We start from the raw sequence: 15,890 nt of genomic DNA, 5'->3' as shown, positions 1-15,890 counted from the left end.
TTCAGTTATAGATATAGTTCTCTCTGTGTTGTGAACACAGGGTATCATCCTTAATCAATTGTTCATAGTCTTTATATATAGTTTTACTCACTGAAGTCCATAAGCAAACTGTATCCATTATAGTCTAAACAATAACCTGCTTTAATTGAAGACCAAACACATACATACATCTACCTCCACAGAGGTCTAATGCAAGACTGAATACAAAATGGAGTCCTGAGTTTGAACATGCTCAGTACAATCACATGTCTATAGCTCCTCCCACACCAAAGAGGTCAGTCAAACTAGCAAATCAATATACACATAGAATACAGGTTAGCAAATACAGTAGAGTCTCACTTATCCAAGCCTCGCTTATCCAAGCTTCTGGATAATCCAAGCCATTTTTGTAGTCAATGTTTTCAATATATTGTGATATTTTGGTGCTAAATTCGTAAATACAGTAATTACAATATAACATTACTGCGTATTGAACTACTTTTTCTGTCAAATTTGTTGTATGACATGAAGTTTTGGTGCTTAATTTGTAAATCATAACCTAATTTGATGTTTAATAGGCTTTTCCTTAATCCCTCATTATCCAAGTTATTCGCTTATCCAAGCTTCTGCCGGCCCGTTTAGCTTGGATAAGTGAGACTCTACTGTATATACATTAACAAATAAATAATGAAAGGCTTGGGAGGTTGCTATTTCCAACATGCTGTAGCATGAAATTAGCCTGAAATTATGCTGACTAGGTATCACTATAAGCAAGCCACATGTTCAATTTCCTATTTTGTTCTGTTCTTTATTTAGTTAAAGTATTCTGTTTTTTTTCACCAAACAGAAAATGCTTTTCTCCTCCCCCCATTTATCACTTGACCTCTTTTCTGAGAAAGGGTTAAGTAAGATAACGGGATAGAGGATTAGGTTGGTATAAACAAAAACAGATGGCACAAGTTCCATGAATTATCATTATGGTTGACAAGACCTAAGCAGAGGGCAGCCTAGACTTGGTAGCCCAGTGGTACAGCGTCTTTGTTGTTTTGTAACCAAGACCAAGCAGTTTCAGCATCTTCAGAAATTCTGGGAAGACGAGAAGGATTGTGAGACCATTAGGGCTTTGATGTGTCCTGGAGAACACAAAGTTGCATGACTGAATTGTTCGTCTGGTGCTTCAGTGTAAACATTTCATCAAGATCTTCCTATAATTTAAATATACAGTAGAGTCTTACTTATCCAACATAAACGGGCTGGCAGAATGTTGGATAAGCGAATATGTTGGATAATAAGGAGAAATTAAGAAGAAGCCTATTAAACATCAAATTAGGTTATGATTTTACAAATGAAGCACCAAAACATCATGTTATACAACAAATCTGGCAGAAAAAGTAGTTCAGTATGCAGTAATGCTACATAGTAATTACTGTATTTATGAATTTAGCACCAAAATATCACGATGTATTGAAAACATTGACTACAAAAATGCGTTGGATAATCCAGAATGTTGGATAAGCGAGTGTTGGATAAGTGAGACTCTACTTTAATACTCTTCCCCACCCCTCCTCCATGCCCTCCAGATCAGCTGGAGTACAATCCAGCCAGAAAGATCCAAAGTTGTGCTTTTTTATTGTGTCAAAAGTGACTTGAGAACATATTGCAAGTTGCTTCTGGTGTGAGTGAATTAACTGTCTACAAAGATATTGTCATCATCCTGCTGGGAGGCTTCTCTCATGTCCCCACAAGCTAGAGTTGACAGATGGGAGCTTACCCCATCTCACGGATTCGAACCGGCAACTTTCAGGTCAGCAAGTCAGCTGGCACACGGGTTTAAACCCATTGCGCCACCTCGGCTCCTACCACAGTTGTGCTGAATTGGGAGTCTCCTTTTCCCCTTCCCCTTTTCTCTATTAAAGAGAATTTGAGTTGATACAAGACTCTGTTCAGATGTCCAGATCAAGACAGAACTGAGATAAATATGTAAGGAGTGGGATTCAATCATTGCTCTCCACCCAGAATCTGAAGAAGGCAAGAGTGTCTTCTACAAAATGCAGCCTCTCCATGTGATTGGAAACCCTGATTATACAAGGGAGTGTCCGAGCAAATAGTTTCCCCAAGCTCTAGGAAATACCAAGTTCTTTCCAAAGGCTTTGACTCAAGTCTGAGAGAGATCTGAAGGACAATGAAAGGCTGATCCCCAGAGTTAGACATGGGGTGTCATGTCCAACTCCAGGAAAATAGGAATGTGAACAGAGGCCCTGGCTGGGAGGTACAGATCAGTCAATATCACCTTAAGCGGACCACTGAGTACTGTGTATCTTTTTTGGAACATAGCTAGAACCTCTCAGCATATGAAGAGCCCATAACTTTGAGGGACAGGAAACTTTATATTGTCAGTGTCTGTTAGGGTTGTTAAATCAGAGCTATCCCAGGCCTTGAGGTTTCGGGGACAAAATCTGAGATTTAGGGATTGGCCCCTGAGATGCCAAGCTTTGGCGACATTAAAAGAGGTAGTCCTTGGTAATGTCATTAAGTAATATGTAATCAGCCCTCCACATTCTCTGTGACCCTGTAAAAGAGGAAAAAACACAAATAAAGAATGCTTTTTGCTTGATAGAACATTTTTCTTTGAGTTTCTACAGTATGTCTTCCATGATGACTCTATGATTGAATTTTGCTGGAAGCTGATCATAGAATTACGCCAGAGGGCCTAAAGGTTCCTAGAGAGCTGTTCTCTCTAGAAATCTCTTAAGTCCTCTAGGATGACAGAAGAAAATTCACTGCAGAGTCACACTGGAGGACTTAGACATTCCCAAATAGAACATTTACAACAAATCCATGAATAATCAAATCTGCAAATGTGGAGGGGCAGTTGTGCTATGTATCAAACACTGTTGTGTAGGTATTGCCATTCAATTTAAGTGTAACCATCAAGGAAATAAATACACATGCATACTTTTCAAGACAATGCTTTCACCCCAAGGTTCTTCCTCCTTGCTGTGAAGACTGGAGAAGAAAGTCCAGACCCTGAAACTCAAGACCAGAAAGCTGTGATCTGCCAATACAATTGTTTAGAAAATACAAAGAAGTATTTCGCGTTGTAGAAATTTCCAACCAGTTTTGTTAGTAGACCAGAAACCTGCTATTCTCTCTGTATCTCTCCATACTTCTTTGTATCTTCTAAAGTTGAAGGCCCATATATCACACAACTGATCAGTCTCTAAAGTAGATAAGGGTACCTTTTCTAGTATAAGTTTCCAGTTTGTGGTTCATTCTCATGTGAAGGGGAACATGATGGAAAGCAAGTCAATATCTGCCCACCCTAAGGTCGTGGTCCCAAAAAATATGGGGATCCAAAAACATCACTGTTCCTGGAAAGATGTATTCACACCCAAGTTTGATCCGGATGCATTCCTGTTGGTCAGCTGTATGTGGGGATGGTCCCAGAGGCTGTAGACCCTTTCCTCCTGTGAAAGCCAGACCTCCTGGCCCTTTAAGCCGCCCTTCTGGGTTGTGTAATTACCGAGCAGAGTTTGCCTTGGAGCCAGGCCAAGGGCTGCAGCTGGAGGAGAGAAGCCACTTAACTTCAGGCTGCTGTTGTTCCGGGACTGTGTTTTTGAAATCACAGGATCCGTGGCCGTTTCTTGCAAACACAGCTCTGCTCTCAGGAAAGGAGATATCGCTTCAGGGAGGAACTCTGGAGGGGCCGGATTGTGCGGAAAGAAGAACAGCCTTCTCTCAAAGCAACAGAGAAGCTTTGAGAGCCCAGGAGAGTTAAATAGGTTGATTTCCATCTTGCCCACGAGACAGCCATCTCTCTCTTTCTCAGTTGGCATCGCTGATGCCTCATCTGCAATGCTCTCGCTTGGATTGGGACACAGAGCAACAGCAAAAGCCGGTAGGTCTATACTCTGCACAAGATCATGGGGAACAGCAACTGAACGGGCATAACATTGGCATCTCAAACAGGTGGGTAGGAAGATAGTGATGTTCTTCTAGCAGAGTTGTCCCTTTTCCCCTCTCCACATGAGGGCACTAGGGCCCTGGCAGGATTGTTGACCAGTGCTTATTGGGTTGGTTGGACAATTCAGGATGATTAAGAAGCAAAGGGAGATATTATTGTTCTAATTATTTGTTCATCAAGCTGCAGCTGTGTAGAGTTGTCAACATACTAACTGAACTATATGTCCATAGGTGGGGTGGTGTAGACTGAGCAATGTCTCCTTACTTAGGCGATCCCTCGTTGTCTGAGTATGATGGCCCTCCAAGTATAGTGCCTTGGCAGTGGGTACATAGGTGACTGTGGAGCCCTATTCTTGACCCGCATGTTCTTCTACAGTGAGGGCATCTGTTTCCAGGTGGAAGGCAGTACTGGTTAGGGTTAGCTTGTCTTTATGACATATGCCTAAGGTGCCATTAATAGGCTTTCCTCTGCTCTGCATCTGGCTAAAAGTGTAACTGGCTCCTCATGGCCCAGTGAGTGGTATGACTAAGCAATGAATGGATCCCAGTTTTCCCCAGTCCTAATCCATCCTTTGAGCGGAGTGAGCGCCCACTGTTAGCTCCAGCTTCTGCCAACCTAGCAGTTCGAAAACATGCCAATGTGAGTAGATCAATAGGTACTGCTCCAGCAGGAAGGTAACGGCGCTCCATGCAGTCATGCCGGCCACATGACCTTGGAGGTGTCTACGGACAACGCCGGCTCTTCGGCTTAGAAATTGAGATGAGCACCAACCCCCAGAGTCAGACATGACTGGACTTAATGTCAGAGGAAACCTTTACCTTTACTTAATCCATCCTTTATATTGGACACCAGGCCCTGGGGGTAAATAAGAAGATAAGGCTGTCACCTTAATGCTTGGTATGGGTCCTCTGACCACCAGCAGAAAGTGTTTGGACTTTGTGGCCTTTGGGGTCCTTCAGAAAGGTCTTACTATGTTTTTATTTCTAAGGTTTAGAATAGCTTATTGCTAGACATACATGGTTTCTATAGTTGAGTTCCCAAGTTACCTGAAGGACTGTCCCTATATACAGCTGCCCAACAGGAATGCATCTGGACCAAACTTTAGTGTGAATACATCTTCACAGGAACTGTTTTGGAAAAGCGGTGATGTTTTTGGATCCCCATATTTTTTGGTACCACTGATCTCAGGGTGGGCAGATATTGCCTTGTGCCCAAGCTACGGAAGGAATAGTTACTTCTGTGTGAGTCTATATGTTCCCTAGATTCACTAGGTGGTGTATTCAAGTTCTTTATCTTCCAAGTGTGCTTGCCTTCAGCAATTAGGTGGCCAGATCAGACCATCCATCTATCTCTAGAGCAGTGGTTCTCAACCTTCCTAATGCCGTGACTCCTTAATATAGTTCCTCATGTTGTGGTGACATCCAACCATAAAATTATTTTTGTTGCTGCTTCATAATTGTAATTTTGCTACTGTTATGAACCATAATGTAAATATCTGATATGCAGGATGTATTTTCATTCACTGGACCAAATTTGGCACAAATACGGATACACCAAAATTTGAATACTGGTGGGGTTTGGCAGGGAATGATTTTGTCGTTTGGGAGTTGTAGTTTTTGGGGTTTAGAGTTCACCTACAATCAAGGAACATTCTGAACTCCACCAACGATGGAACTGAAACAATCTTGGCACACAGAACTCCCATGACCAACAGGAAATACCGGAAGGGTTTAGTGGGCATTGACCTTGAATTTTGGAGTGGTTCACCTATATCCAGAGAGCACTGTGGACTCAAACAATGATAGATCTGGACCAAACTTGGCACAAATACTCAATATGCCCAAATGTGATCACTGGTGGAGTTGGGGAAAATAGACCTTGAAGAGAAGGACAGGTGGAGAGATTTTCAGCATTCTCTGCCAAAGGGGTTCCTAAGACCATCAGAAATGTGTGTTTTCTGATGGTCTTTGGCGACCCCTCTGGCACCCCCCTCGCAACCCCTCCAGGGGTCCCGACCTCCAGGTTGAGCAACACTGCTCTAGACCAATACAATTTTCCAATTGCAACTCAGAAGTTGCAGGCAGGATTTCTTCTTAGCCCAGCTTCAATATGTTGGGTTTGAAATCAGAATCTTTTGTACGCCAAGCATGTACTTTATTACAGAGCTACAGTCTTCCTTTCAAATCAAGTCACTACAAACAGTGCCTTCTTGGTCATGGTGGTCGTTGTTGTAGGGTTGTAGAAGAACCTTCCTGAAAACAGCTTACTTGCAACCTCCTTTAATTAATCTCTAGACACTGGGTAAAAAAAACTATTTCATTCCCCCAAGTCAGTAGTGGGGGAAAAAAGATACCAAAAGTGCTTTGGTATCGATGTTTTGCATTATTGACATACTTCTTATTGTAACACACACCAAGCAGTTGTTGCGGGGAAGATTGGTTTATGCTGCCCTCATTTTTAATAGGATGCTTCTCTTTTGAAATGGGCTGTAGCTGCCCTGGAGGTTGGATAATGGAGAAGTGAACGTTCCTAGCTTCCCACAAAATGACCTATAGGGTGACTGTTTGTAGCCTCTATGACTCTACAATTCTGTGTTTTAATAATTAAATAAAACAGCTACCTCTGAGAAAAGGGGAAAGGACTATGAAAGAAGAGGGGGGTTGCCTATACCATTCAAACTGGAAAGTCGCTCTCTCCCTTTGTACATGCAAATACTCATTCTAGACTATCAGACCTTTCCCCTCTTGGTGCATATGCTAGTTCTTGCGTGATTTTGTCCAGGGTGATTCTGTTCCACAGTCTCGTGTTGCAATGTTGTTACATTTCTCTGACTTTTCTTGGACTTTGGCTGGTTGGAAGATCTTCTGATAAGACAGATAGACTCAAAACATTACTTTTGGGGATTATTATTCCTAGAACCCCCCTATAATGGCTGGAAGGTTCTGGGAGTTACTGTGAAAGAAAGGCATTTTTTCTACGCTTTGAACATGGGTTTTCCATACCTTGGTAGCTATCTGGATTTTTCCCTTTCATGTGCCATTGCTTTGTGATTCTGTCACTATTGTCTTTCTAGTGGAGTGGGTGGATTGGCTTGTTTCCACAAGTCATCTGAAACTGCTTTGGAAATTGCACACATTTTGGCTCACAGGGTGATACTAAGAACCTGATGTTCTTCCTTTCCATTTCTAAAAACCCATCAAAACCTACATGGGGTCCAGGGAAGGGTACATTTTTTATTCCCTGCTAGAAGAAAATCAGACCAGGATCTAGTTCAAGTCTTCTTCTCTTTTCCTCCTGTGATGAGTTTCTACTAGCAATTTTTGTTGTTGTTTTGTTCTGTAATGGAACTTAAAATATTTACATGTCACTTTTCAGGGCAAAGCCTTCCCATGGTGGGTTATGAAACAATGATTAAAACCAAACCAACAACAACATCAACACAGTGGTTATAACAGAAATAGAACTATCTAATTACAGAAAACTCAAAGCAGAAGCATTTAATGCTCTTGTTCATGGCTCATTTGAAAGAATGCAGGGAAACATGTTCCTGAAGGCCTTTTAACAATGATCAAAGATAGAGCCATGTGTGCTTTTAGCAGACGGGAATTCCTAAAGTGTGAGGCTCCCGCTGAAAAACCACTGCCTTCAATGTCTGCCATTCTTTGGAGACTGGATCTACACTGCCATATGATCCTGTTCAAGGGAGACAATCTGGAGTCAGAGACTGGATTATGTGGCAGTATAGGCGTTCCATGCAGTCATGCCAGCCACATGACCTTGGAGGTGTCTACGGACATCGCTGGCTCTTTAGCTCAGAAATGGAGATGAGCACCAACCCCCAGAGTCAGACATGACTGGACTTTTACATGAGGGGAAAACCTTTACCTTTTACTATAGATGGGGCACAAGTTTTGACAAAGGTCCTGCATGCAATGCCTCAAAAACTTATTTGAGGACCTTGAGTTTTCCATGGTTGGAAAGTAGTCCCTTAAAAAGACTGGCTCCAGATTACAGTTGACCATCCACATTCACTAGGATTAAGGATACCGGACCTTTATAAAAGTGGGGAAAACATATAAGAATTGTATCTTTTTAATCTGAGAAAACACATATCTGGGATCCTACACATTCTTCCTCTAGAAGGTGGCCACAGAATGATGCTGGGAGATCCACAAATGCCCAGAGAAGTCCTTCAGTGTGACACTGTGATCAACTTCTGGCAGAAGTGCTCAATGACCTAAAGATTAAGGTAAAGATAAAGGTTTTCCCCTGACATTAAGTCTAGTCGTGTCCGACTGGGTGTTAGTGCTCATTTCAAATTCTAAACCAAAGAGCTGAAGTTATCCATAGACACCTCCAAGGTCATGTGGCTGGCATGACTGCATGGAGCACCGTTACCTTCCCGCCAGAGCGGTACCTATTGATCTACTCACATTTTTATGTTTTCGAACTGCTAGGTTGGCAGAAGCTGGGGCTAACAGTGGGAGCTCACCCCACTCCTTTCGGTCAGCAAGTTCAGCAGCTCAGTGGTTTAATCTGCTGTGCCACTGGGGGCCCCTGACCTAAAGATTACTACAGAGAAAATATGTATCACATTTGCAAATAATCAAAACTGCAAAAGCTAAGCCCTGCAAATGTGTAGTCTACTTTTAGATTCTATTGTTTATTTATTTATATTCTGCTTTTCAAAGGCTCAAAGTGGCAAACAAATTATTTAAATTACAACAGTTACATAATACAAGAATGCAACATCATCCCCACCAACCCAACCAAATAAACAATAAACACATTGCATACACACATTATATAAGCCATATGAAACAAGCATAATAAATAACAATATTTTATCATTATCATAAAAAAAATTATGGGCCACTGAGTTTGCCCGTAAAACATTATACTAAAAATCACAAAGCTCCGAATCTTTGGCTGTGTGAACCTTGCCAGACCGAGATAGTGATGCGTCTTGGCAGTAATCACTGGCTGCCTAGTCACATCGTATTCTGAATTGTTGGGAAGACCTGTTTCCATAGAAAGATCTTTATCTGGGCTCAAAAGATCAGTAAAGAGGGGACCAAATGCACCTCTTTGGGGAGGGGGTTCCAGAGCTGTGGGGCCCACCAACCATACTTGTGATGGTGGTGGGACCAAGAGAAAGGCCTCTCCTGATGACCTCAGGGCTCGTGACAAACTGGAAGCCAGCGTAGCTGCTTTAGCAGCTCTTATCTTATATATCCACTTCAGTGTGCATTTTATCCATCTGTTTAGAAGGGGCCTCATATAATCCAGTTCTAAGCAGATAATATAAGATTATAAATATACAGTAGAGTCTCACTTATCCAACATAAACAGGCTGGCAGAACATTGGATAAGTGAATATGTTGAATAATAAGAAGGGATTCAGGAAAAACCATTTAAACATCAAATTAGGTAATCATTATACAAATTAAGCAGCAAAACATCATGTTATACAACAAATTTGACAGAAAAAGTAGTTCCATGCACACTAATGCTATGTAGTCAATACTATATTTACAAATTTACCACTAAAATATCACAATGGATTTAAAACACTGACTACAAAAACATTGACTACTAAAAGGCAGACTGCATTGGATAATCCAGAACATTGGATAAGCGAATGTAGGAAATGAGAATCTACTGTAATAGCAAATAATTACTCTGGTAATCCAGTCCAACCCAATTCTGCCATAGAGGACACAATCCAAGCACGCCCAACAGATGGCCACCCAGCCTCTCAATAATAATAATAATAATAATAATAATAATAATAATAATAATAATAATAATAATACAGTAGAGTCTCGCTTATCCAACATAAATGGGCCAGCAGAATGTTGGATAAGCGAATATGTTGGATAATAAGGAGAGATTAAGGAAAAGCCTATTAAACATTAAATTAGGTTATGATTTTACAAAAGCACCAAAACATCATGTTATATAACAAATTTGACAGAAAAAGTAGTTCAATACACAGTAATACTATGTAGTAATTACTGTATTTATGAATTTAGCACCAAAATATCACGATGTATTGAAAACATTGCCTACAAAAATGCGTTGGATAACGTTGGATAAGCAAGTGTTGGATAAGTGAGACTCTACTGTAATAATAATAATAATAATAATAAGAAGAAGAAGAAGAAGAAGAAGAAGAAGATCATATAATCCTAAGGATACGAAAGACCCCTAAAGATCATCCAGTTCAACGTCCTTATACCATGCAGGATGACACAACCACTCTTGACAGATGGCCATCCAGTATCTCCACAATAATAATACACATTGAATCATAGAATCAGACGGTTAGGAGACACCCCTAAAGGCCATCCAGTCCAGCCCAATTCTGCCATGCACGACACAATCCAAGCACTCCCAACAGATGGCCACCCACCCTCAATACTACTACTAATAATAATAATAACAACATTATACAATCCTAAGGTTTGGAGTGACCCCTAAGGATCATCCAGATCAACTTCCTTCTACCATGCAGAAGCACACAATCCAAGCACTCCTCACAGATGGCCATCCAGCCTCTACATAGTAATGATGATTAGGAAAATGATAATAATAATAATAATAATAATAATAATAATAATAATAATAATAATACAAGCATAGAATCCAAGAGTTTGGAGAGACCCCTAAGAGCCATCCAGCCCAACCCTTTCTACTATACAGCAGGACACAATCCAAGCATTCACAACACATGGACAACATATAAATACTATACAATACTACACAGGGACATAGACCCCCCTCTACCCTCACCACTTTCACAGTACACAAACAACCAAATGCATACTAAACATAAAGACAACCATACAACAGACATTCAATACCACCACTACCTCAACAATTTCTCACCAACACCACCAGACAGCACCACAGCAACACGTGGCTGGGCACAGCTAGTTGATGTATATAACTACCCTGTTTCCCCTAAAATAAGACATCCCCAGAAAATAAGACCTAGTAGAGGTTTTGCTGAATTGCTAAATATAAGGCCTCCCCCAAAAGTAAGACCTAGCAAAGTTTGTGTTTGAAAGCATGCCCGCCAAACAGAACACCAGAGCATGCAGGATTGGTAAATGTACATACTATAGGGTGTTGTACAGTATATGGAAATAATAGTAGTAACAAGAAATTCTTGATAGGATTCACAGCTGTAGAGTATATAATAAATGTTCATTTTTTGTTCAACAATAAATGTGAATTCTTCTTCATGGAAAAATAAGACATCCCCTGAAAATAAGACCCAGAGCATCTTTGGGAGCAAAAATGAATATAAGACACTGTCTTATTTTCGGGGAAACACGGTATTGCATTGCCTTATTGTTTGTTGACTGTAATAAAAGCATCATTGATTGATTGTTTGATTCGCTTAACATATGGAAGAATTTGAAAGTCATGACTCTTTCACAGAGTTTGCTACCTGGAATATCACAGCCCATTCAGCCACTTCCTTATTCTGCAAGTGCAGAGTCCATCCTACCTCCCAACCAAGAAGAAGAGAGCTGAGACAAGGACAGCTCCTACGCCATGTGGTGGCTGATGTATGGGTTAGCTGGAGATCTCTCTCTTTTTTTTTACTCTGAACCTCCATCTGTAGGAGAGAGAGGCCTCCCTTCCCCACTCCCAAGAATTCTCTGACCTTATGGTTCCCCAATACAACATTTATTAAAATTATGATGTCTTTCTTTTGTTATGAAGCAGCCCAGCTGACCTGGCAGTGAGGCCCATTAGCTGCATAGTTGGCTTGCAAAGCTAGAGGGGCTGACGTTTCACTTTCTCCTAGTTTCCCACATCCTGGTGACCTCCCTTCTTTGTCCCATGGGCTGGTCCAGATGTTTTCCCAGGCCGGGTCTTGCTGGAAGAAGCAGCGGCAGGGGAAGAGCGATAGGCCTCAAAAAGACAATTCCTTCACTGTACATATATTTTCCAAATAGTTCCCATAGTTGAATTGACGCAATATTTGGTGGGGCTGAGTTTATAGATGTCAATGCATTTACATTTGTGGGGTGGAGGTGAGAGGAAGTGGCGCATGCCGTGGTAGAGAAACAAAATACAGAACTGAAAGCTCAGAGTTTGGGAACGTTATTTTTGTAATATTTTTCTGTGTCAGTAGTGACTTGAGAAACTGCAAGTTGCTTCTGGTGTGAAAGGATTGGCCATCTGCAAGGACGTTGCCCAGGATGTTTTGATGTTTTTACCATCCTTGTGCGAGGCTTCTCTCATGTCCCCGCATGGGGAGCTGGAGCTGACAGAGGGAACTCATCCATGTTCTCCCCGGTTTGGATTCGAACCAGGAACCTTCAGGTCAGCAACCCAACCTTCACGCCAGTCCTGCTGGCACAAGGGTTTAACCCACTGCACCACCACCAGGTTTACTACAGTGACCAGAATCCTGCGTGTATTCCAAGAGGGTAATATTTCCAAGCCCGTTCGAAACATTCAGGCCATGCTGGCTGGAGGATTCTGGACTCTGTCATCCAAAAACCAGGGGTGTAGCTGCAGTGACTACAGTGCCCTCCTAAATAAGAATCTGTTCTTCCAAGAAATTGTTCCTCAGTTCCCACATTTCTGGCATCGGAATAACTTAAGTTGAACATCTAGAAATATGATTGTTTACATCCAAAAGAGAAAAAAAACTATTTCTATTCCGCCCTATCTCACCGAAGGGACCCAGGGCAACAAACAACGGCATACATTCAATGCCTTTATAAAACAGATGGATATTGGCATAAAATCCCAACAAGACCCCACATATGAAAACAGCGTTAAAAGGGTAATCACAATTCCCAAATTATTTGCAAACATAGCAAATAGAAGTTCTGTGAAAAATGTTCAGTATCTCATTATCTGTAATGCTATAAATTTGGGGACTGAAGGGAAATTTCATTTCCCCCAGCCACCATCCAGAGCTGCACTCTTGACAGAAAGTTCTGTTACCAAGGTCTTGATCAGAAAGGAAAATTTTGAATAGAGAGTTGATTTTCCTTTCTTCCATTGCATATAAATCCCCAATAAAATAAAACTAATTAAACTAAGGAAAATTAATAATGATAATAATAACAACAATATACTTTATTTATATTTTGCTTTATCTCTGCGAGGGGACTCAGGGTGGATTACAGAACACATACATGGCAAGCTTTCAATGCTATTATACAATTAACAAGGACAGACAATACACAAACAGAGGTAAAGGCATCTCCCATCTTATTTCCAGCATCTTGGAGGCTGTGCTCGACTCCGGCCACAAGGGGTGCTGTTGCTCCAACTTCTATGCGAGGAGCTTTTTGTCATCCTTAGTCGTCAATCAAAACTTTATTATGGTCCATGACTAGCACAGAGAGAGGCACAAATGCCCTGGGATGGGGAAACACTGTTTCCTCAGGACTGTGTCGTCCTTAGTCGCCCTTCCAAACAGTGTCCTTAAGGGTGCATTTTATTACCTCCCCGCTAAAAGCGTTACCGATTTATCTACCTGAATTTCTGCTTTCGATCTGCTAGGTGGGCAGGTGAGTTGGGGCTGACAGCAGGTGCTCACCCTGACCCAGGCTTGAATTGGTGACCTTTCGATCGGCAGGAGTTTCTGCAGCACAGCGGTTTGGCTGTGAATGAAACAAAATTGGAAACTCTTTAAAGCTTCACAAAGGTGACAAAGTGGTTGCTCAAAAAACCGCTTGATATATGTATATTTGCTTTAATTCAAAAGCAGACAGCTATAGATGAATTGGGTGCCAATTATTAACCCTGCACTCCTCCAGTAAGCTGCTCCGGATTTCTAAAACCCACAAAGTCCATTAAAAATTCATATTTTTCAGGCCCTTTTTTCACTCCAGTGCCTCCTTAGAGACCCCACATATCTTAAACACATGCCAGAACTGCTTTAAAAATCAGCCAAAATTGAAATTGGAAGTAACATCACTTCCATTTTCAAATTTGGATAATGTTGGAGGGAGGCGGCATTTCTGGCAGGGTTTCTTTCTAGAGGACTTGGGGAGTAAAATTTTTCTATTTTATACCTTTTTGAGCCATTTGGTGGGACTTTTGTCCATAAATTTTAGAGGGGCTGGGGGACTTTTAAAGTCGTCAAGGACCACACTTTGTCTTTCCCTCCCTTACTCAAAGAGACAATCCTAAGACTTACCTTATGTAGGTTTGCAAGTGGTCCTCCAAAATAATTGGCCACAAAATATATACAGTGTTCTGTCACTACTTCGTAGTTCACTTTTTGTGGATTTGCTGTTTTGCGGTTTCTCAATAAACTCTAAAATAATATTATAAATCATTAAAAAATTACAATTTGCAGCCTAAGCAAGGGAGGAAGGAGAAGCCAAAAGGAGAGAAAAGGAGCCCAAGTGGCAATGGAAGGAGAAGGAGGCGATTCATCAACACACAATTGGGGTTGATAAAGACTTAAAATAGTGTATAACTACTAAAATAATGTATAAATATATAGCGTCCCTACTTTGCGGATTTTCACTTTATTGCGGGTGGTCCTGGAACCTAACCCCTGTGATAAGTGAGGGAACACTGTACAGCTAGTCTACTCAATCATTTCATTCTTAATTATTTAAGTTTTTAAAACAACAACAACAACCAAACCCTTCTTTGTCCTGCTCAACTAGAAATTATTTTTGTCTGCTCCAGGTGAATGGCTAGGATGGCTTGGAAGTAAATCACCTGAACTATCAAAAGTACAACTGATCTAGCTAAGCGTGTTGTACTGAGATGCCTTCACCCTCCTCATTGATTTGGATCTGGGCCGTGTGATGTGCATCTGACAATGACTGGCCCCAATCCAATCCAAGCCTGGCCACCCCTGTAGCTGCCTTGGATAGACCAGTAAGACATGCAATACATTCACGCTTCACCTGTGTTATGTTTGCCTTGGCAATCATGTGTAGCATAGATGGGGAACTTTTTTTGGATTTGAATATGGGTAGGCTCTCAGTGGATTTTCAATGTAATTAATAACATGGGGCATAACCGAAAGCACGGTAGGTGGGAGTAAAAGGAAAGTTGGCAGAGATTTGTGACTTTTAACCAATTTGGATGCTTCCCATCAAACCTATAAAGTACAGCTCTGTTCTAACTCTCTCTCTGTGTGTGTGTGTGTGTGGCACAGTTCAGTTGTATGGGGTCCTCAAATTTTTTAAGCCGAGCGCCGGTTCACGGTCCCTCAGGCTGTTGGGTTACTGGACTATCATTTGAAAAAAAAAACAAGCATTCCTATGCACACTGCACATATCTTATTTGTAGTACAAAAACAATACAGTGTCTAAAATGAAGAATCATTTTAACCAACATTAATGGACCAGGATTTCAATGGGATTGTGGACCTGCTTTTGGCTGATGAGATAGTCAAGTTAATCAGGATTGCTGTCATTGTGTGAGTTCAAGTTGTTTCAGACTTAGGGTAACCCAATCAAATGTTTTGGCCAGGGACCGGGTAAATTATCTTGAAAGGCTGCATTCAGCCCATGGGCCTTAGTTTGGGGACCCCTGGTCTAAACAGTGAAGCACAGGTGTATGTATGTAGGAAGTTAAGAACAGGACATTAAAATATTTAAATATCTTATCACTGACTAGCTGTGCCCGGCCACGCATTGCTGTGGCGAAGTATGAGGCCCCTTCTACACAGCTGGATAAAATGCACACTGAAGTGGATTATATGGCAGTGTTGAGTCAAGATAATCCAGTTCAAAGCAGATAATATAACATTATAAATGGGTAATATAGCTGTGTGGAAGGGCCTTGAGTCTACACTGCCATATAATCCAGTTCAAATAAGATAATCTGTATTTTATGGGCAGTGTGGAAGAGGCCTAAGTGAGGCCTAACTCTACCTGTCCCCTGGGCTGAGTGGGTTGCTAGGAGACCAAGTGGGCAGAGCTTAGCCTTCTAACTGGCA

General features: G+C 41.3%; 1 protein-coding gene across 7 annotated transcripts in view; it reads left to right on the top strand.

The window, feature by feature from the left end:
• tns2 (tensin 2) overlaps positions 1–15,890 on the top strand; it is a 209,745-nt gene that overhangs the window by 114,971 nt on the left and 78,884 nt on the right. The window contains exon 1 of one of the 7 annotated variants that reach the window (XM_062971129.1): positions 3,413–3,877. The exons of the other annotated variants lie outside the window; for them this stretch is intronic. Coding sequence (XP_062827199.1) covers positions 3,821–3,877 — 57 coding nt within the window. The 5' untranslated portion in view covers positions 3,413–3,820. Of the gene's footprint in view, positions 1–3,412; positions 3,878–15,890 lie in introns of those variants that run through there. 7 annotated transcript variants of the gene reach the window in all.

Source organism: Anolis carolinensis, chromosome 2 (assembly GCF_035594765.1).
Source record: "Anolis carolinensis isolate JA03-04 chromosome 2, rAnoCar3.1.pri, whole genome shotgun sequence".
NCBI lineage: Eukaryota > Metazoa > Chordata > Lepidosauria > Squamata > Dactyloidae > Anolis > Anolis carolinensis.
The sequence above is the reverse complement of the archived record's forward strand: the minus strand, read 5'-3'. Positions and strand labels throughout refer to the sequence as shown.